Genomic DNA, 22,474 nt, shown 5'->3' on the forward strand with positions numbered 1-22,474 from the left:
TGATTTCTAATATAAAATTCCTTTCATTTGTAAAACAGTCTTTATGCCGATATCGCATGCATCGCACGTTAACGTTAATGTCAGGTCAAAAATCCTTTAGCATTGGGTGAAAGAATGCACTTTTCCTGTAATATTGACTTTGACACCACTAATGTATATGTAGATTCACATGATTTTAAAAATTGGATTTTCTCAGAAACTCGCTCTAGCAGTCTGTTTGATATATTAAATCGTTGCAATTCCCACGTTCTGTCCATTTGGAATGGTATCGATCGGGGGCAGTATTCCTGTATGATATAGAGATATTTCGTGTCGTTTGTCAACGCAGAAGGTTGTAAAACACTATAGCAACTACCCTCGTTCCTTACTGATTTAATCTTTGTATATTCTAACTCGTCTTTGTTTACAAAAATGTAGTTCTTTGCAAGAATATAGGTCACATTTCCAATATTCACAGCATTCAAATTTTGATACCTGAACGGGAGCTGTGTTAAAAGGTATCCTGCCGTGTTTGTTTTTGTGTCAAAGAACTGTGTCATGTTTGAAGGTTCCTTCTTCTCTTGGTCTGTAAACCCGCCATAGAGGAAGATAATTCTTCCTGAAACACATGCCGCCGCACACAATACCGGAGTTAGGATGTTGCCACATTGTCCCCACGTGTTATCTCCTGGTCTCCATGTCTCAACGCGTTCCAGTGCTTCTTCTTTTGGAATGCTGTCTTCTCTATCAAACTGGAAGTCATTACCACCGAGAACATAAATTGAGTCGCTCACACAAACCATACAATGACTCATTCGGGCCGTCTTCATCTGTGTGCATGGCAAAATCTTATCGGTCAATCCGTCAAATTTCTGAAAAGTCTTTCTGCCTTGGCCCCCACTGAAGTAAATTTCACTTTCACCATAACGACAAGTGGCAAAATCATATCCTAGTTTGTACGGGGACGATATCAATGAGTACCACTGTTTACAATCAAAGCGCCAAGCCCACATACTAGGATTTGTACATGTGAACGTCTGTTTGAATCCGATGACTAAAAGTACCTTTTCGAAGCTGTAGTGCTGACGAAGCGTCGTCCTGACCGATATCTCGTTCATACGAGTGCTTGGATGCCTTTCATATTTTAGTGCTTCTTTAACAAAAGGTTGAATTGCATGTTCTGTGAAAAAACGGAAGTTATTTCTAAAGTCAAAATAAAGCTTCTTTGATAAAAATGGCTGTCTAATATGTTGGAATATCTCAGCTAGATATTGTTTACGAATATCTCCGTTATACTCAAACCATATCCTTGCAGCTTGATAAACCTTGTCTTCATTTGATACATGGAGATTAGGGCTGGATATAAGAAACACCAGTTCCTCTTTATCTAGGCCCCTTATATCTTCTTCATTTAGATAACTGAAAGAATGCAACACGTATTCTTCGCATGCTTTGCGAAGGGAATTATACTCAGGGAAATGTCTGGCAATTCTCCAGAGAGGAATTACATTTAGAATGTCTAACGCTAAAGAAAGCATCATTTCACACATGTGTCTCAGAGATTCAATTCTGAAGAAAACGGAAGCTTCTAGCAATTCTCTTGCGTCGGTGATGGTGAATCCGTTAAAGCCTTCGTAAATACACATTATCATCTTCCGAATAGTTGTACCTCTAAAACCTGATAGCCAAATCTCTTTTTGGTCAGTCTCTTTCATTCCTGAGGTAAACATCGACCGAAAATATTCCGAAAAGATTGCAAGAATCGTTTTGTGACATTTGAACTCCATTCCCTCAACAAATATTGTGACGTCACATAGCGCGTCATCCTCTCTCAGACAGCTGAATCCTTTATGTACCGCACTTAAAAACGTTTTCTCTGATATTTGCTTTTCCGTTACTAAGTTGAGATGCATGTCCCGTATAGGTATCTCTGGAAGATTGGATACCGGAACTTCAGTATCCTCGGAAGTCTCCATGGAAGACTCTTCCCTTCCATCGTTAAACAATGCTGATTTGATGTTTTCCTGATCTTGTTTACGGACACTGGTAGATCTCGACGATTGCTCCTTAATAACATGTTCAGCCATTGCTAGTATTCCAAAATGCACTTCTTCATAGTCTAACCTGTGGATTCAAAACATTGAATTGATTTAAAGCCATCTGATTTCCAAAATAAGCTAAACAAGCACCTGGCCTTGAAACGGCATGGTTAGCTTAAGTTTTAGGGGTAATTACATGTATATAATTGAAAGCATTGATGTTGATTATAAAAATTGCGTCAGGATTTTTACTTGTATTTCACGTATCTGAACCTCAACATATTATTTTATATGTTACCTGTCTGTTATCTTATACCTACGATGATGTCAATGTCAAACCTTACCATTCTCTAATATTATTTATTGTACTAGTGTCACTAGTCGTCGCGCTATATCTTAATATTATCTTTATTTTAATATTTATGACTCATACATATATGTAAGGACACTTGCATGCAAGTTGATGATATTAAGGGGAAGATTTATGGTCGCCATAGTAATCTCATTGAGAAATATTCTATTTCATTGTGTGACATGAAGCTGGACGTATTAGATGCTCGTTAGTTTACCTGTTGGTTCCGTCTTTGTATACCTTGTTCTTATCTCAGAACGTGACATTACTTACTTAAATTGACCATTGTTTACATGGCTGGTGTCGTCGATTAAGCAGAAGACGCTCACTCTTCCGAAACACCTGGTCTTATTTTCCTTGTACTTTTTGCAGGAGTCTCCGTGTCAATCTTTCTTTTGTTCATATTTTGCCCTAGGTTTAAGGAATTTGAATTTGAATTATGATGCCATGTTTTTTAAACACACCAGCAAGGAGCATGTAGTGGCCGTGTCTAAAATAACTTTGGGAACGAAACCAACGCCAGTAAACATCTTTTATCGTGTAACTGATGAAGTTCCCGTTCATTTCTAATGTGACAGTACCCAGAGGCCAGAATTTGTATGATTGTTTTAAAATGACGTTACATATGGTATTTATCAATTAATTGTCTTTATTTTTCTCCTGTTTTCTTTTTTATTACAAGATAAAATAATGCATTATGCTAAAGGAAAATGTTATACACATCAATAATAAAATATTTGCATCCGAAATGTGTTTTTTGTTTATTAAATACAGGCAGTCATGCATAGAGAAAACAAAACACACTTGCGAAGCCTAGTCAATAATAAATATTTGAATGTTATTCAATACACGTGCAAGTTTAAAGCACCTTTAAATAAAAATTTAGAATTAGATAGTAAATATTTAAGTAAACTGCATCATATAGCAATTTCGTCCTTCTAGAACCCCTCAAATTGTCAACTGCCTAAATCTACAAGCCTATGAAGCGACTGAGGAAAATCAAAGTTGGTCGGGAAAATGTCAAGATCTAGAAGGTATACACATACTCCATGTACTCAACAAATTTCGATTTTTTTCACATGTATCATATAAAATGGCACTCGTTTCAATTCCGAAGTAAGTCTGTTTACAACCTACACGATAGAAAATGCCTTTCCATTCTCATTCTAAACTGTAGGAGTGTTTCTATACAAAATCAGAATTGTGTGTTTTGAGTCTTGACTTGGTGAAACAAAACCTGGGAAATCTCATACACAAAACCACATCATATTGCCCTCGGAAATGACATTAGCTCTCTCGTGTGTTAAGACTTTACACTCAAGAAGGATAACACTACTTCCTAACAGATATTAGACATGGTCTGAAACTGTTCGACTATGTGGTTAAAATGTCAGACTGGGCTGAAAGGAACACGTCCACGTCGGTAAATTTTAATATACCTTAGAAATATGGTCGACATCATCGAGTTAGATATCTCTTTACATACACAGGCTGTTACACTGTGCAGATAAACTCTGGAGTGGTCAGACTGTTGGTCCAAATGCACAAGACAGGAATGTCCTACATGCACTGATCGACACAACATCCACCAATGTAATCCAGGTCCATGAAGTCATCCGCCAAGAAAAAGAACATGCTCGACTTAGTGTTCACTACCAACCACATTAAGTCGATGTTTTCTCGAGCTGTCCGTGAAACAACTTAGTAAGGACTGCGAGGAAGCCTTCATCTTTATCATCAAGACTTCGGATGTCAAACGTCAAAGGTGTCTGGACTCACTTCAGGGGCAACCATCGCTCACAGTATGGCGAGAATATCGCGTGTTCTCCAACACGAAAATTCCCTTCATTGATCAACAAGCCTATCAAGAGTCTTAAAGAGAAGGCATCGACTAGAGAAACAAACCAGGGCAACACCAATCTCTTTTGGCGCTTTAAATCTAAGCAATAGGACAGAATTGGAGCAATCTGTTCTGAAAGACAAACGAACACGACGAATAAGTGATAAACCCGCAGAAGTCACGTATTCCTTGTTGATAAACAGCTACAAATCACTGATAAGTATATTCACCACCCAGCAGAAAGTACTACATCCTCAGCATAAGTTGAAAAGACCAGTCGTTTCTATACACTGGATATAACAATCCTACAATAATTCAGAACATATACCTGAGCGTGATAATATTAAAAAAACAAAAACAAAAACAAAAAACAAAAACAGAAAAAAGAACTCAAAGGGGATCCTCATGTCGACAACCTTGCGAATAAAGTCAATTCTATACCTGGCAATCTCAAACGGAACACGCACCGCCTAAATACATGTATCCATAGTGACAGTATATCCTAGATAGACTACATAGGATAGTGTTATGGAGATGCTCCCATACAAGAACGGTGTTGACAGCAGACTGGAATGCATTCAACGCACTGAAGCGAGATTTGTGACAGATAACTACAAGTATACTTTCGGTGAAACGGGAAGTGAAATACAACGCTTTAGAACAGGCAGTAGAATATCAGGCTTATCTGGCTATCTCTACAAAGTTCTTGGGGGTCAGAGCCAGGTTACCCGCAAATCAGTACTTGAAACAGGCCTACCTATCAAACTTGTACTTTAAAACTTCAAACTATAGACTCAAAAACTTCATTAAAGAGAGCGTATACAACAAAAACAATATTGTGCGAAACAACAGCAGAGGGTTTCCAACCACCGTCATATAAAACAATGAAACAGGAATCCACGTTTGTAGGTAGTACATGTATAATTGACTTGGACGATCTGTTAGTCTCTGCCACCAATTTAAGGGAGACATCTCGTATACATTTTGAGACTAATCTAAAGGGAATTCATCTCGGGCTATTCAAATTCATTTCAATTAGGATCAAAGTCAGTAAATGCCACGTGTACCTGTACAACATAATACGCTCTCTTATTTTAGATATTTCTTGTTTCGAATCAGTTGATGTTTAACTTTCCAATAATGTTTATAACCAGCAAAGAATATGTACCGTAACAGAGGTAGTTCGAAGCCAGCGTACTGCATGTTATGAAATCGCTGAATTATTGTTAATTAATTGAATAATGTTAACTTACGTGAAATCAAACTTATAACATCATCCTGGCTAGGCATATGTACACACAAATGCCTTTTGCGTCGATTTATAACGAATAAAACTAGCATGAACACACAAATGATCAGAATGTTATTGACATACGATGGTGTAATGTTTACACTATATAACTTGGTAACTAGAAGGGAGGTAACTGTTATGGCTAGAATATAGCGTCTATCGAATGCACCTATAAATAATAACAAAAAAATAATTTCCTAAGAAAATGTTATCTTTCTATTATTATTTTCAAATATTAATTTGATAGAAATGTACCACTGAGGTAAATCGTATCTAATTAAATACGATATTTTTACAGAAATGTTCTCGCGAGAGTCCGACACCGTGGAACTAACATGGCCGACATGGGGAACTTTTGGGAAGGTACGCACTTATGTCACAAAGTTTATTTTGATTTTTAGTATTATCAAGACTCGCCATTGCGATATAAATGGTTACATAGGTTTCTTATGTCGTGATGTTTGTTTATGTCGATAAATTAGTAGTTTTTTTCAACGTTAAACAAAATAAAAACAAATTATCACCTCACTGATGTCATTGACCGTCAAGATTTGACGCAGAAATAACGAAAACAAAACTAAACACTGCTTTGAGAATGTACAGTGTCACGTTTATATTCTACATGTCTTGACAATAAATGATAGAATGTGAGTGAAATCTTTACTCGAGCATCCAGCTGAGATCAAATATAAGATTCTATTTCTTGAGTACCATCAACATGATTAGGATAATGCAATATGAACGGAGGAGGTGTTGGTATTTGGTGTAACAATGAGATATGGATGAAACACGTACACTTCTCGTTGATAGATCCACAGATAATCTGGTCTGAGATCCACAGATAGTCAGGCCAGAGACGTGTTCAATTCCTATCGGGAAACTTGTCAGGGATGTGTTTTCCCTGTTCTTTCAAAGAACCTTCTATAGTTTATACAGAACTGCGTCTATATAAATCATCAGTGCAAATTGATTCTTTAAAACAGACAATGGCATTACAACAGGCTTCCAAATAAAACAAACATCATTAGATAAGAAATTTTATGAGTATCAGTCAATACCTGGTTGTCCTGATGACTGGATAAAATTGATTGATTACACACATGGAATGTACCATTGATTGCATTGATTGATTAATTGGTTTAAATAAGTATATGTAGTTTTCTCTTTCCCTTTGACAAATTGATATGAATTGATACATTGGTCGTGTTAGAGATACTGGGTATTTAATTTCAACTGAAAGTTGAAAATGTATACATTGTTAATTATCAAATGGGAATGGCCAGCTTTTATATTCCCCATCAATTGAAGGGAAGGAGACATATTGTTTAAGTACTGGTTCTTCTGGTTCAGGTTCTTCTTCTGGTTCTTCTTATAATTTTCTGTCTTGGCAATAACTTTTAAACAGTTAAATTTATCTTCATGAAAGTTGCTCTACACCTTTGTCACCTAAAGCCTATGTGCAATGCACTGTTGTTAGGCCACTGTGACCTTGACCTGAAAGTCAAAGGTCAAATAAGTGTGAATATTTCAATAAATGCTTGTCTGAATGATAACATTTAAACTGTTAAAGAAATCTTATTGAAAGTTGGTGTAAGCCTTTACCACTTAATGCCGATGTGCAGTACACTGCTGTTAAGTCACTATGACCTTCATCTCAGTGTTAAAGGCCAAAAGATATATTCCAGGCATTACCCAATTTGGAGCTTTGTTGAACTCCAGCAAAAATACAATTTTCTGTAGATACATCCATGGTTATTGAAACAGGATATGTCAAAACACCTGTTCATCAAATATGTACAAAATGTGATAGATATTTGATATTCTGCTGTCTCTTAGTATTGTGCTATTTATTACCTGATTCTGATGAAGAAGCATACTGTAATTGTATGTACAATAAACACTTGTATATGATAGCTACAAAAACATTAACTAATAACGATAACTCAATTTCAAATTGAATTAATGATTGAGAAGAGAAGTTTTATTTCTTGCATACCCATCCTTCTACTAAAGCAGCAAATATACATATTTACACAGAAGTGGAGACATAAGATGTTTTTGTTCACCATAACAAATCTCTGTATAATTTGAGCAAATTGGTTATTAATGGATATTTGACCAAAAAAATCTCATTGTTTGAGAATATCTCTTCTCGTCAACAACCGACTACTGATTTCCAGTAGTTTATTTCTGACATCAGCCTACACAATATACATATAAGACAGTGTCATACATATAGTGTATATTGTAAAGGTTAGATAATTACCTATTCATCTCAAAGATTTAACTTCATTGATTTTCAAAAAGATGAACAAATAACTAAAAATTGTTATTTGTTACCCATTGTGTTCCTGTTCTACATGTACATTTTTATGTTTTTATTGCAGATCTTCGTAAGCAGGCTCGGCAATTGGAAAATGAAATTGATTTGAAATTAGTTTCATTCAGCAAATTAGGGACTAATTACTCTTCTCACAAAGAATTTGGAAGGTAATTTTGTTAAGCACTATATCGTTTTATATTTATATACTGTAATATATGGAGTAAGATTGTGCATAATGAGAATGCTCTCACTGTTTTAAAGTTGACTTTGGAAGCAATTTTAGTAAATCTAATTTAGAATTTTTATCTACTAGTTAGATAAACCTGTAAGGGTACATACTGAGCAAATTAAAATTGTTTCCTGTCATTACTTGTCCATTTAAGGAAACAGAATACTTTGTTAATTTTACATGCATTATTCTTGCAAGAAGTTTGTATACGATTTGCTTTTTAATTTTCTCACAGTTGTGGTATGTACTATGATCTGTTATGATTATTTGAAACTGATAGAGAGCTACTAACTATATCTTAAGTCAACAAGTAGAAAACATTTGACTTATTAAATTGAACACATCGAAATACATTGTAATTGATAAAATCCATGAAACAGACATAAAACTGAAAGTACAGCTTCTCCCCAGAAAAAAGAAAAATATTTTTTTATTATTAATGGTTAATTAAATGTCTTTATTGAAAAATGTGAAATGTTGTCATAAGGTTGTACTTTGTCACTGAGAAGATATATTTAATCAATGCCAATGTGTGTGTTTGGATTTTTTATCACGGTTGAATTTATGACATATCTATTAGCAACGTTTAGATCTAATAGAATGAATATATATAAAGTCAATAGATTTACATTTTTTTTTATATTAATGATTTGTGGTTTTTTGGCTGATATATAAACTAATGTTAGATTTTCTTACTTCACTTAAACTTTGTATTAAACCTGAAATAATTGAATTAGTTCATTTTGTTTATTTCTTTAATCAATAAGAGGTAAGAAAATGATTGACATTAATTTTAATGAGTCATTGAGGGAAGAATAAGATAATAGAGAAAACACACACCAGAAAAAAAGCATGCAAGGTAAAATATAAGATGTGTCATACTAGTAATTACATAAATGTAGGTTAAATACTCTGTTTGTTATTTGACAAGCGTGCCTGGTGAAGGAACTCAGACTCAGAGGTAGGATTTCTGTTACCAGGGAATGTCTTCATGGTCTTTCCATATACAGTGAAGAAACATCAGACCTTAATATTATCTTTGCTTGCCTCCAGTCAGTTACTGTTTTGTTTTATGTTGGTGTCAAAATGTGGTGTTGGAAGTTAAAAGATAAAGAAAATGTAATGTAATTGAGAGCAGTTACAGATATATGTGAAATGTTGAAAGGACAAAGAAAATACCCAATTTCTTTTTGGCAGGGTGTGATTTTTGCTTATATCATCAGTAGATTGCATAGCATACATTGAACTTGGGTATTTTGAGGAAAACATGATAATTTAGTCCTTGGAGATATTCAGTGACAAAGATAAGACATTGTGGAAACCAGTTATGACATCAAATGGCAAAATTTGTATGTGACGAAAGTATATATTTCATGTTGATATAGTGCATAAATGCTTGAATGTTGTCCCATTTTGGTCTGAAACATGCTGAATTGTAATCAACTGTTTAAGAAGTTGGTTTCAGTCACCTAGGGGTGAGAGAGGCAGAAAAGTACGGAAAATGCTTTAAAATCCTTCTAGATGAATTTCTGAATATAGTTCCAGTTTAGTTTGAAGCATGCTTGGGTGTAGGAGAACCACTCCTGATTTTGGCTGAAGCATACCTGATTGAAAGGAGTCTCATTTAGTATCATTCAGGGGTCTGGCACCAGAGATGTGGGGCCCAATAAGTGAAATGAGAGTTCTTAAAAATCTTTCCCTACAGAGATATTGTTTGATTTGGCTTGGAAGCAATTTTTAGGAATGGTGAATCTGACTTCTGTTTGACCACAAGGACAGGACCCACTAGGGAAATTATTTCAGAAATTATTTGTCGTATTTGAAATTCTTTGTTAAATGACTGAATAGCTGCATTAGTCAGATGAGCAATGCAGGCCCCTTAGGCCTCATGTTTTTCTTTTTCATAATCAATGAACTTAATTGTCAGATAGTTCAGTTGAACATTTGTAAACTTACAGAAATTTTGAAATGATGATTTTGAAAATTTTAATTGATTCCAACCAATGTGTTGATATGATTTATGGAACCTTCATAAAGGCAGTGTTTATATACTATCTTTATGTAAATAATACCAAATCTAGGTGTACCTTAAAACCCCAATATACGTATCATTTTGATTCAGAAAGTTTCTTAGAAAATTTCCACTCCCTACTTATTTTTAAGCTGAGTGGTACCTGTAAAGAAACATGTTCCTGGGATATCAAAATAAAGATTTATAAGAGTGGGTCCCAATAAGAAACGAAACAAATGTCATACAAAGTTCAGAAAGACTGCCGCAAGAAAAGTACAGGGTGACTCTGCATACTGTAATGAACATGTGTATTAGGGGAATTTACAGGTAAAATGCAATGTTGCACATGCTACACACTTTTATGATGTCGTATCTGAGCTAGATGGAAGTGTTAAGTCGTTTAATGGCTCTCTTTGTAGTCTAAATAAGGTGTATACATGTTTATTGTAAATGCCAATCTCGCATCACGACATGTTAAGGATTTTCCTACTTTTGGTTTGACAATATTTGTTAAAATAGACATAGAGTTGATTTTAACACCTTTTATATTAATACAAACATACAATATGTTCTTGAGAATTTCTCATGAATGTTGATTTTAATTATATCAATATAAATAGATTATTTTTTTCTCTTTGATTTCTGAGGTAAAGCTATGTAGATTGGTGTTTTAAGCTGTCACTAAGTTAATCACGTATAACCTTGATGGTCTAGAGATTTTTAGGTCACCTGAGTCTCATGGTGACCTATTCTAATCACCTTCATCTGGTGTTGTGTGCAGTGCATCCGTAAACAATTTAACATTTTCTACTTCTTCTCAAAAATCCCTGGTTCGATTTCATTGAAATTTTGCAGAAACCTTCCTTGGCATGAATTGTACAGTTTCCATCCCCCTGGGGTGTGCTGGGCAGGGCCAAAAGAGGTCAGATGTGGCTCCTATTTCAAAAATCTTCTTCTCAATACCCAGATATTGTAGATTCAAATACTTCCATGAATGGAAGCAACTTATGGTGCTTTACCAAAATTGTGAATTTCATGGCCCCAGGATCTCACATTTCCCAGTGGGAAGTTGGTAAAGTTTACTGTAGTCATATAGGAAAACTAGATTTTTGAGCATAATTTGTTTAATTTCCGTTGGAAATACAGTATTTCAAACTTGGTTAGAATTATGAGCGAAGGATGACAGCTTATTGGTACGCCCATATTTTAATCCTGATTGACCCCAAGGGGCTGATGGGCGGGGCCAAAAAGGGTCAAATTCCATTTTTGAGCTTAACATTGGTTATTTCCCACTGAAAATCGATTTATAAGAATTATCAGTATAGGATGACAGTTTTGATGGAATACATGTATTGACACTGTCTATATTCAGTGTCACAATTTCTGTTTCATGATACCTGATAACTATCCTTTAACATTGATATTCAATATTGCTTATCTCAGGTGACCATCAAGACTGCGAGGCCTCTTGTATATAATAAACTGGTGTAAAAAAGATTGATGCCTTGATTGTGGTAACTTATATTGCGAAGGTGTTACAATATTCTACATCAAATACACTTTCCTTTTAACTTTTGAAGACATACATGTATTAAAAACACCTGTACGTAATATTTGTTTATCATTCACTGTATCATTGCTCAGGTATAGCAAATAGTAAACAAGCTATTAATCACCTTCCTTTAAGAATCCTTACATAATGTAATATATACTTAATATACCTAGTGAAATCTGTCTGACAGAAAAACCAGATTTAACATCTCTGACTTATGAATATGTTCATTAAAATACCATGAATAATTTCTGTGTTTAAAAAATCCCATAGATGGTTGATACACAGACAATTTTAATGTCGGAAGTACATTTATTACACCTCCAAAAATAGTTTTCATATTCAGTAACACAAGGACTAGACACGTATTCCTAACCATATCTTTACATAGTATTATAGTATTGACTATAATTCATATATATGGATTGTTGGTTGGGAATTGGTGTCAAGTCCCTGTGCTCTGTAAATATAACTAAAAAGCATATTGCTTTGATGAGGAACTAGGATAAAGCAATCCGACTTCAATAAGGTCGTGATATTAGGAACGATCAGTATATTCTCTATATGAATTATGCAATTTTCCAGGTGCATGTGAATACAAAGAATTAAAAAAGCCATGTTTGTTCAAGATTTTGTGACATTTATACAAACAATATTATGCTTTTGTTCTTGTCTGCATGTAATGATGTATGCATTCAGCGCATGTTTCGGGTTTGTCGATTTGATATCAAGCTTTGTAGATTTCTGAATCATAATTATAATAGGTTTCCCCTATTGTACTGAATGAACTTATTGAAGGTGTCACACTAGTAATATGGACAATGACGTAAGATATGAATTGAAAGAGATGCAATAAAATGGCCACCTCCATTTGATTTTGTCATCCTCATTTTGACTTTTAAATCTTGTCATGTGATAAAAAGTTATTTGTTGTCATTTTCTTCGAGACATATATTTTAAAATTAGTCCTGAAGTTGTAATTTTTATTTTCCAAGACTTACAAAAATAATAGTTTCTAAGATTAATTTCATTTAAATCTTGTATGGAATGAAAAGTCATTTAAGATCTCATATTTCGGGAAATATCATTTTAGCTGTCCTTTTATGTGTTCTTACAGACTCGTAATCCTTAAATGTTCGGTTGATATGATGTTTTTCACAATGTAGAAACAAATTACGGTGAGAAAATTCACTTCAGCGATTGGTATCAAGAGATATTTTATCCCATCTCTATTGTTTAAAAGAGCATTATTATCTAACCTCATTACAAATTAAGGAATAGTTGTGAAACAGTTTCATCAAATACATCTGATATTCAAAATTTCATTCAGGAGACGGAATGTCAACCAATACCAGGGAACAGAGCTAGACTAAGCTATAAACAGTGTAAGCCAATCAGGGTGGCAGTAAATAACTGGTAGAATATTAACCAACTCATTGTTTAAAAGACTCGACAATGTTCTCACTTAGGTTTGAAATAGATCGTTGGTCTTCAGAGATGGCTGACTGAATCCCAATTTGTTGATACATTGATCAATTCTGATATTACAAGAAAAAAGATGATCACTGGAAAAACCAAGAACTTTTCTTTAATGATAAAGCAACAATCCAGAATTAGATATCAAGTCCAGTACCGGATATATGTATTTTATCATGTATTCCTACTGTATTGTAATGAGTCTGGTATAGAGGACTAAGACAAGTCCTGAACCAGAAATAAACTTATCATACTTGTCTTAACTTATCTTATCATAATTTATTATTTCATTTCAGTGAATCTGCACCGCTAATCAATAAAACAAGTAGTGAACATATGTTTGAAACCATGGCAATGGAAATTGAACAGCTGGTATCTAAGGTAAGATATACAGAGTTTTATATATTTTATATATTGCTATAACTGCTAACTAGTGGCATTTTAACTATTTATTTGATATTGTATAATTATTTGATATCTACTAATATACATTGCTGTGATTGTAAAACTTTAAAGCACTTTAAGTGAAATAAGATAATAGCTGAAATATATGTGCTTGTGTTTACAATGTATTATTCCACATCATATGTGATGCGTTTAAGGAATGGCATTACAAGATAGAAATAAGTTTCTACATAATAACTTTTGCCTATTTTTAGTATTCATCTCACCAATAGTCATTGGTGTTTCAAATAACAGCTTCCGATCAATTAAAGACTTAGTTGAAAATACAGTTTTTGTGAAATTCTAAAAAAATTTATATATGATTTCATGGTGAAGCTTCAAGAGGTGAATGACCGAATGGCAGATTACACACAGAATATCAGTATGAGTTCACCAAGTGCAGCGCTATTACATACACTACAGCGACACAGAGACATACTGCAGGACTACACACATGAATTCCAGAAAACCAAAGCCAACATTACAGCAATCCGTGAACGTGAGGACCTCATGGGATCTGTACAAAGGGACATCAGGTAACTCTCTAAAAACTGGTGGTCTGAGAAATAGTATCATCATGGTTCTTGTTGCCAAATTTCATAGGACACTAGTATTTTTCTGATACAATTAGTTAAATACTCATTTAATATGATTGTGTGGTCAAGGTATCAAAGAAAAGTCATTGGCTCTAAACAGCTGAAAGTTTTTAACATCGGTCTAATGATTCAGTGTGATTAGGTGAGGCAATGGTTACATACTTGCCTTTCATCTAGGTGACTAGTGGCATGTGGAAAGGAAAGGGGTCACTGTCAGACCCTGTGGGTCCCTAGGGCTAGCCCAGTTTATTTCCTGCCACAGTATGGCATCTAGTCCAAATTATTCTGACATTCCATCAACCTTTTCATATTTGGTTTGGAGTCAATGTTCATTAATCCTGACTGATGCAAATGAAAAGTGACTAAAACATCAGTGTAATTTGGACTATGTGTACATGGGGTCTTGCTTGCTTTAATCTTAGTCAGTTAGTGATTGCTACAAGATAATAGCATGTTTGGCCATTGTTGTAAAATAAAGTTCATAATGATTGAGAAGTGAACTCTGTTTGATTGTTGATGATAATATGTTTTATACAGGTGTACAGAGCATACTACCAATAATTATTTGCCTTCTTATATATTTTAAGTATATCATTTTAGATCTATTCAGTATGTAGTACAATGGTTTTGCTTCAATCTAGTATCCTTACAGAATCCATTGCCAGCATTTATTGTTAAATCTTCATCTATTTACAGTGCATATAAAAATTCCTCTGGTTTGAACAGAAGATCAGAATTATATCTCAAAGAGCATGACCACATACGAAAGTAAGTAGAAGTTTTGATTCCTGTACCATATTTTTTCTCTCTGTGTATCATGGTTTGAAAATATTTCTGTTTCAATTATACAAAATATGATGATATTAAATCTTAAGACAGCCACTTATATCCATGATTTATTCAAATAAAATTACTATGTATTGAAACTTATATAAGGAGTGAAGCGTGTCTATCATCGTTTGCTCAGATCATGATGGATGAACAAAAAATAAATAAATGAATAAATAAATAAACGAGATCACAATAACTGAAATACATTGTAATACTACTTATCATTTCTTTAACTTTTCAGCTCAGAGAGGATGATAGATGAACAAATCAGTGTAGCAATGATGACAAAAGACAATATGGAATCACAGAAGAAAATGTTGTCAAGTATTTCACAAAGAATGAATTCAGTAGCAAGTATCCTTTTTACAAGCAAACCTAGACATTTTTTATGGCATTCATGGTATTGAAAGAACGAAACGTTTTAATATTCAAAAATCTTGTTTTGTGCTTAAAACCATTGTAGATAATTGATTCTTTTGCTATATAAAGTTCTTCATAGAAATTATCAGTTGATAATGGTGTTGTATGTAATGTAATTTCTGTAAATAAAAAATTTTGTTCATGTATGAAATAAACAGGACACATAAAATTCGACAAATATTTTGTAGGTGTTAAAGGTTATAGAATCATGTACATGATATATCTGTAATCAGACTCCATCAGACAGAGTAATAATTGATGCCTTAACCTACAATCAGATCGTTTTCCATTGATAAATTCGTTGATGCAGAAAGTAAACCTACGTAAGAGAAGAGATACTATAATCATAGCTAGTGTTATAGCTACATGTACAATAGTGTTATTACTGTATGCTTTTCATTAAGTGATTGTTACCATGGTGAATTGAAGTTCCATGGAAGATATTTCTGTTTCGGTCATGTGGACCATGTGGTCATGTTATTAGTCAAGGAGATAGCAGATGTGAGGAACTTGAAGAGGACACATGGATTAACTTTTAATGGCAAATTTACGTTACTGACAATTTGTGAATGTGTAATTGTTTGGGAGACTGAAAAGGATGTAATGATGAAGGGCTTTTTTTCACGGTTTCCTAGAATGATATAGATTTGAAAATGTTAGATACCTTGTTCATCAGATGAAGAAATATAATGACAATCCACGTAATAATTTCTTTATTATATACACCCCTTTTCCTCTCAAACCATTGGTGAAACAGTAAAAATTCTAACTCTAGAAAAACCAACTGATACATTATTCACAAACTAACAAATCCTAGCCAGTTTTATGCCCCACGGAACTAGAGAATACGGTTAGTAGTAACGATTATGAATAAAATCCAAATCTCCAAATTGTGACAACAAAAGTGAAAGCTACTCCACAAACAGCAGTCACCTACCCACTTGATATTGTATGTCAACCATAAATGGGTTTTATACCAACCTGGTGAAATCGGGAAAAGTGTTGTAGTAACCTTGTATTTATTGCTTTACCTAGAATAGTAAAAATTTGTTCTAGAAGTTTAAACAATCAAAGTTATTTTTAGTTGTAGCCTCAAATGTTATCTGAATATGTGAATATGTAATGCATGTTAATGAAATGAATTTTAGGCCTTTTTTGTGTGTGTTTTTAAAAGAATCTTTTGGTTATGCAGATATGACTCTGGTACAGTGAGTTAATTCTTCACATTAAACAAGGTATTAGTTAGAAGTAAAATCTCTGTACATTGTAATCTAGCCGTATAACAGTACCATACTTTTGTATTTTTACATGTTAAGTACATCATATGTATAACTGTGCGATACCTAATACATTTCTAACCACTAGTTTACAGTACAGAACAAAGCCCAGCCAAGGGGTGGGGAGATAAGTTTCACAGTCAATTTGGAGATGTCTTCTGTTTCTGTCAGTACAATAGTACTATGTGAATATTGTATGGTTGTTGGTGTAAATATCGGAGGAAGAGTTCTATTTTTTTCCTTATTTATGATTTTATATTGAAATGAATTATGTTTTCAAAATTAATAAGTAATTTATATAAATCTTCATGTTAACAGTGTGCATGGTTTCCATTATTCAAACAGATGTAAGATACCAGGTGTATATATGAATCATTTCATTTAAATCATATATATTTGACAAATTGTTCTGTCTCTAAATAATTCTTAAAATGGACATCTTTTGAAAATTTCCGGTGACTTAAAACCATTTGAGTGAAGAATAACATTTATTCATTTTCTTTTTACCATGACATTGATAAATTCTTTTTTTTTTTTTTTTTTTTTTAACCTTGGGAGGAAAAGTGAGTAAAACGTAAATATCAGTTGTAGTATTCAGCTTAGATGTAAAAATGAAGGGAGGTTTTCCACAACACTCAACCAACTACGATGTAGTTGGACCAAGGCCTTAGATGTTGAGTCTGATCCTTGTGTAGTAAATATATATGGTAAAATAATGGGGATGTGTGATGTATTGATAACTTATAACTTGCAGTACAGATGTTTTATCACTATATAGTAGTCTGTGTAGTTAAACAATATAAGACTTTCAAATGATAGGAGCAGAAAGCAAAAGTATGTGCTGTGCACTAAACTTTGTCTTTCATCGTAAAATCTGTGTATATTTGCTGTTATAAATATTATGTGATACACAGGTGGTGATCACACAAAGTAACTGATGCACATCAGCATAATGTACTTTTTTGTGGGCACCTGTCCCAGATGCAAACTTTTAATATTCTTTTGATAGAAATAGTTCATTACCTGTATAAAGACAAACACAAGATAGTGCTTTAAAGATTTTAATTTTTTAAAACAAACTTTCAATTTCAGCTTGATGTTACTTTGTTGGAATTGATATTTTACATGTATGACAGATAAAATAGTTATCACATTTTTAACGATTTTTTTCTGCAGTAGCAAGGACAGAAGCAAAGTTTCAAGTTTCAGCCTCTTTGCCTTTAAGTTAGTTTTCATATCAGATTCTTTCCTAAAAAGGTGTTATGTGACACAGATTGCATGACAAGACCATCATCAGTGATATACCTGGTAATCATACTGTTCGAAAATAATGAGAAGTCTGTGTCAAAGTCCTTGGCCGAGAATATTTGTTTTAGGAAAATCTGTTGTGGTTTGCTTACCTTCATTGGAAAGTAGTTAGTCATTATATACTCATGTTCTGTACACTGATTAAACCCATATCATATTAGTTTTATACTACCCGTAAAAATTATCACCTAGTGGTGGAAATTACTGGGGATAAATGAGCGTGATTATATTGGGGAAATATGATTGAATTTTAAAGTAAAGACGGGGCCTGTAGAACTGTTTTATCATAATTAATGTTTGAAATATTTCGGAAGTCAGAAGCAGTAATAGGGAACTTTGGTGTATTCTAGCACTTGTTACTTAGAGCCACAAGTGTCCACTGTAAGGTCTACATGTAATAAATGATGTGTGAGTTTGATGCATGATTGGATGATATGTGCTGTTGTTTTCATTCCTGTTTCGGCATCAGATGTAGGTAAAGTTGTATGCTATTGGCGTGGTAATGTGTTGAATGTGCTTTTGGCTGAAATATCCTTTAAAAAGTATGACTGCCATTTTTTGTGTAAATTTAAAGATGAATATCAAACAGGAATGTGATTCATGTGATGTTTTAACAGAGAAATATTTGTTGATGTAGTTTCTAAAGGCTGCCTAGAATGTTGGGAAAAGAAATGTCTGATTTCGTTGCTGAAGAAAAAAAAACAATATACTCACCTACATATCCGTAGTAGATTGTTTCCCAGTATGCTTGGTTCAGTAGCTTTTAACAAAGACTTGCTGTATGTCATTGTCAGACTCGCGGTGTCTTTGTGTATTGTTGTCTTTAAATGTCAGCTCAAAGTAAACAAAGATATCCTGCTATCTAGAATTAGATAAGCAGTCTTTAGTAAGTAAACATACACTTTCTGTGTCAAATTTCTTGTATATTAGAAAATACAATAGTTTGTATGTACATGTAGATGTGAAAGGTTTCATTTGACTTGTGCATTCGCGAGAAAGAGGAGCGAAACGCAGTGCATTAATGTAGATAAACATTTTACAAGCATTGACCATGGAATAATGATGAATTGTTGTAAGGGGTAAACAGACAGTGTTATAGGTAAGGCGTTCTTAATAAAATACACACATAATGAAATGCTTTAACGAAAATGATTCATGCTCATATACGAGGAAGTAATGCGTCAGATAAGGGATATATCAATTTGTGAGATTTCGTCAGATTTATCAATTTGTGAGATTTCATCAGATAAGGCGTACTTTAATTTGTGAGGTTTCTTTTGAATATGATAGATTGTATCTATAATTTCTTCGTAACATTCCTCACACGGACATAAACTTAAATATTTGTAACACTTAAAGAGTTTGAAGGACAATGTTTATAGTGACGTCATAGTTGATACTATAGGGGATAACAATAGGTGTTTGTTAACTCCCATCCATCCTTCCATTACCTGGTGTTGTATTGGAGAACTCCCGAGTGTTTATACAGGTGATTAATTCTGATCATTTAATGGTAATTACCTTGTGGGTAAGGAAGTGTTTCTGGATTACAAAACAAACAAAAAAATCATAATTGATTGTCATTTGACATTAAATGCTGCTTCATTGCTTGTAAAATCGCAATACTCAATGGGATTGTGGTGGAACTTGTATATTTTTATGCAAATTAGTTTCATCTGTAATGACTGTCTGGTCTTTTTAGGACTATTTGGGGATGTCAGGGACCTAGTGAAGTGCCAGGAAAAAATGATAGCATGTAAATCTAAATCAGTATTACTGAATGTTCAAATACACAGGGGTAGGGATACATATACAAAATAAAATACCTGATGGAATCGGAATGGAGAATAGGGCTGCGACTTCTATAGCATTGTCCTGTGTAAATAAGAAACAATGTTATTTTTTTATTTTATTTATTGTCATTCAAATATACAATATGTGTGGCCAATCTATACTGTAGTGAATCTAGATTCACAGCGCTATCGCCCAGTATTGGTGAGTATTTCCCCAAAATGTCTCATTTGTCTACGTATCCGTTAACACGCTTTGGTTTGTTATTGTGACTCAGTGAATAAATTGTAGTTCATATTTTGATCACCACACGGGGCAATTTGTATTTGTCAAGAATCTGTAATTACAAACTATCTAGTGCTGGCATGGTAGTGTTCTTGGTGAAAACAGTAAACCCTTCTTGATGTGGTTAGCATGCCACTGGTTTCCCACAGGTCGTTTAACCAGATGGCCACAAACAACTGCATGGAAGCCTCGTTTCCAAATTGCCTGGCTGTTCACTGGACAATGTATAGCCAGCAAACACCAACCTCAATAGCAAGAAAACTTGCTTGCATAATACTTAGTGTTCACGATTTGGTTCTAATTGTTGGCTCAATTCATGATTGGATCGTGTGTCTGATTTCACCATCATTCATATTTGAGGTGTCATTATGTCATTCTTCTCATTTTTGACTATTTCTTTGTAACTGTTTTCTTTTTGTTCACGTTGCCTTTGGACTGTCTTGTATTGTGGTATGTACATTTTATCATTTTTGAACATATCGTTTCTATACCTTTATAGAATTGCTTTAATGTTATTGAATAAAAGTGCATTTAATAAAAGTATATGTTCTAAATCATTAGATTTTATAGAAATTATTGGAAAACTTCTGTGTTATGTAGACAGAATATTCAGTCTCGTGTTATTAAGACAGAATATTTTGTGTAGAACTCTTTTACTTTATCTATTTATTTATTATAGAAGCTTATTTTATTTTTTTTTGTTACTTTTTATTTGTGGATTAAGAATTGCTAACATTGCAAATAACAACATTGTGAGAAACAAAGTTTACGAAATAATGATTTTTGACTATAACTTGTTGTTGGGACTAAATAACAAAAGTAAGTACCAAACGTTACAGCTTTTTGTTTTAATTTTTTAAAGTATTGCATTCAAAATAAAATATGCGTGCATGTAATAAACAGCTTAAAGTCAGTGCATTATGGTGCTAGCCTATTAAAATTATAAAATTTTGCATCACAGGTATATCAACTTTGAAGTAGCACTGATACATCTTCGTGTAAGTGTATTGTATAATTAAAATTTAATATTTTTCAAATTTATTGATCATATTCCAATATCGTTTTCTGTACACAAATAAATGATGTGTTTGATTGGATCAAGAAGACATGAGAGTCATGATTTACCACAAAAGTGTGTTGGAGAGTTTCGAGTGTGTTGAAACATTTAAATGTATGAGAGTTATAATAGTTATTTTGTGTGAAAGTAAATTATCTAAGAGATTTGAGCACGTTCTGGTACAAGGAGGTGTGTGCATCCCAAAACATGTAAAGATGTATGGAGTCTGGAAATGATTAGAAATCTAGGGAGGATTTTTAAATCACAGATGTAAATATATATTGTACAAAAGAATATAATATGTTATGCAGTGTAAATATTATGTACAAAAATGGGTATATAATGATCGTAAATTTAATAAAACATGATCTACAGTTGATGCGAGTTATGTTGGTTTTTTATGCTTGTTATATTAACCTTAATTTGTTGATAATTGTAAAATGCTCTGGGTCTTTTCGTTTGCGAATTTGACAAGGGTCACGTCACTCGCCACTTTTGTCTTTCTTCATCCTCGCCAAAATACAGCTTATATTTATTTGCTATTTATCCTGCAACCTTGATAGAAAATTAGACTATTGAAACTTTTTGTCGTTGATCTGTGTTTACATGACAAAGACGTTACGTTTACTTTTGCCCGATGACGAACGCCAAAATAATTCCGCTGCGTGGAAACATAATTCCAAACATCGGATGTAACAGCGAATTTATGAATTTTCATAAATCAACTAGCTCATCGCAACATGTAAAATCACTCATTTCAATAACTATTCATATTTCTAAATGTTATATTTAAGTTAATTCAGAGAGTAATTCTGTCGAATTACCGCACGTGCTAAACTACAGATGTTATCCGTCACTTCAAAAATACATGTGGCAGGTGTATTCCGACAATGTCACTGACAGTTGCAGGATAAAATATTATATTGAACTAGTCTTAAGTGCTACTACCATTCGAACTTATTGCGTGTCCATCAGCGTTTCACGGGACTTCGTCCTTGGTGGGACTGACTATGACTGCTTTCGGAGGGATATCACACGATTACAACGTTCATTATTTGATTTATTAAGAGAAATATCACTTACTGCTGCCACATTCATTTGGGACAACACTATCTACCGGGAATATCGTTAGGCCGCTCAGAATTCCTAGCCTTGACAGACCGTGGTCTCTGCCAAAGTGATCGGATCTTTGGACCATTTAACAGGAGAAGAACGAACATGATTTTTTTTTATCGCATATCGATATAGGAAGGGCATCGTCCCTCCCGTCCCAGGAGGCAAAGACCCACCGTTAATACAAAACTGATTCCCTTTACCAAAGAATGTTTCATACTAAATTTGGGCAAAATTCAGTCACTTCTACGGGAGAAGAA

General features: G+C 33.7%; 2 protein-coding genes across 2 annotated transcripts; one reads left to right on the top strand and one right to left on the bottom strand.

Annotated features, from left to right (window-relative positions):
• Positions 1-80: 80 nt before the first annotated feature.
• LOC132547620 (kelch repeat and BTB domain-containing protein 4-like) lies at positions 81-2,066 on the bottom strand. The gene is given in 3 exon segments (XM_060211402.1): positions 81-1,204; positions 1,207-1,243; positions 1,488-2,066. Coding segments are annotated over 3 exon segments (1,740 nt in total).
• A 5,830-nt stretch (positions 2,067-7,896) lies between these two features.
• Positions 7,897-16,881, top strand: LOC132547594 (Golgi SNAP receptor complex member 1-like). The gene is made up of 6 exons (XM_060211374.1): positions 7,897-7,991; positions 13,389-13,473; positions 13,873-14,072; positions 14,829-14,900; positions 15,205-15,317; positions 15,662-16,881. The coding sequence occupies exons 2-6, from the start codon at positions 13,429-13,431 to the stop codon at positions 15,784-15,786; spliced, it is 555 nt and encodes a 184-aa protein (XP_060067357.1). The 5' UTR covers positions 7,897-7,991; positions 13,389-13,428; the 3' UTR covers positions 15,787-16,881.
• The last annotated feature ends 5,593 nt before the right edge of the window (positions 16,882-22,474 follow it).

Source organism: Ylistrum balloti, unplaced genomic scaffold, assembly GCF_031769215.1.
Source record: "Ylistrum balloti isolate Yb309-2 unplaced genomic scaffold, AGI_CSIRO_Ybal_v1 Utg369964, whole genome shotgun sequence".
In the NCBI taxonomy this organism is placed as follows: domain Eukaryota; kingdom Metazoa; phylum Mollusca; class Bivalvia; order Pectinida; family Pectinidae; genus Ylistrum; species Ylistrum balloti.

What these genes read in the sequence shown, in the direction of transcription:
- LOC132547594 (XM_060211374.1), top strand. Translation starts at nt 13,429, where the DNA reads ATGTTTGAAACCATGGCAATGGAAATTGAACAGCTGGTATCTAAG. An exon ending in TCTGTACAAAGGGACATCAG is followed by an intron (nt 14,073 to 14,828) that starts GTAACTCTCTAA and finishes ATCTATTTACAG; the next exon opens with TGCATATAAAAATTCCTCTG. An exon ending in GAGCATGACCACATACGAAA is followed by an intron (nt 14,901 to 15,204) that starts GTAAGTAGAAGT and finishes TTAACTTTTCAG; the next exon opens with CTCAGAGAGGATGATAGATG.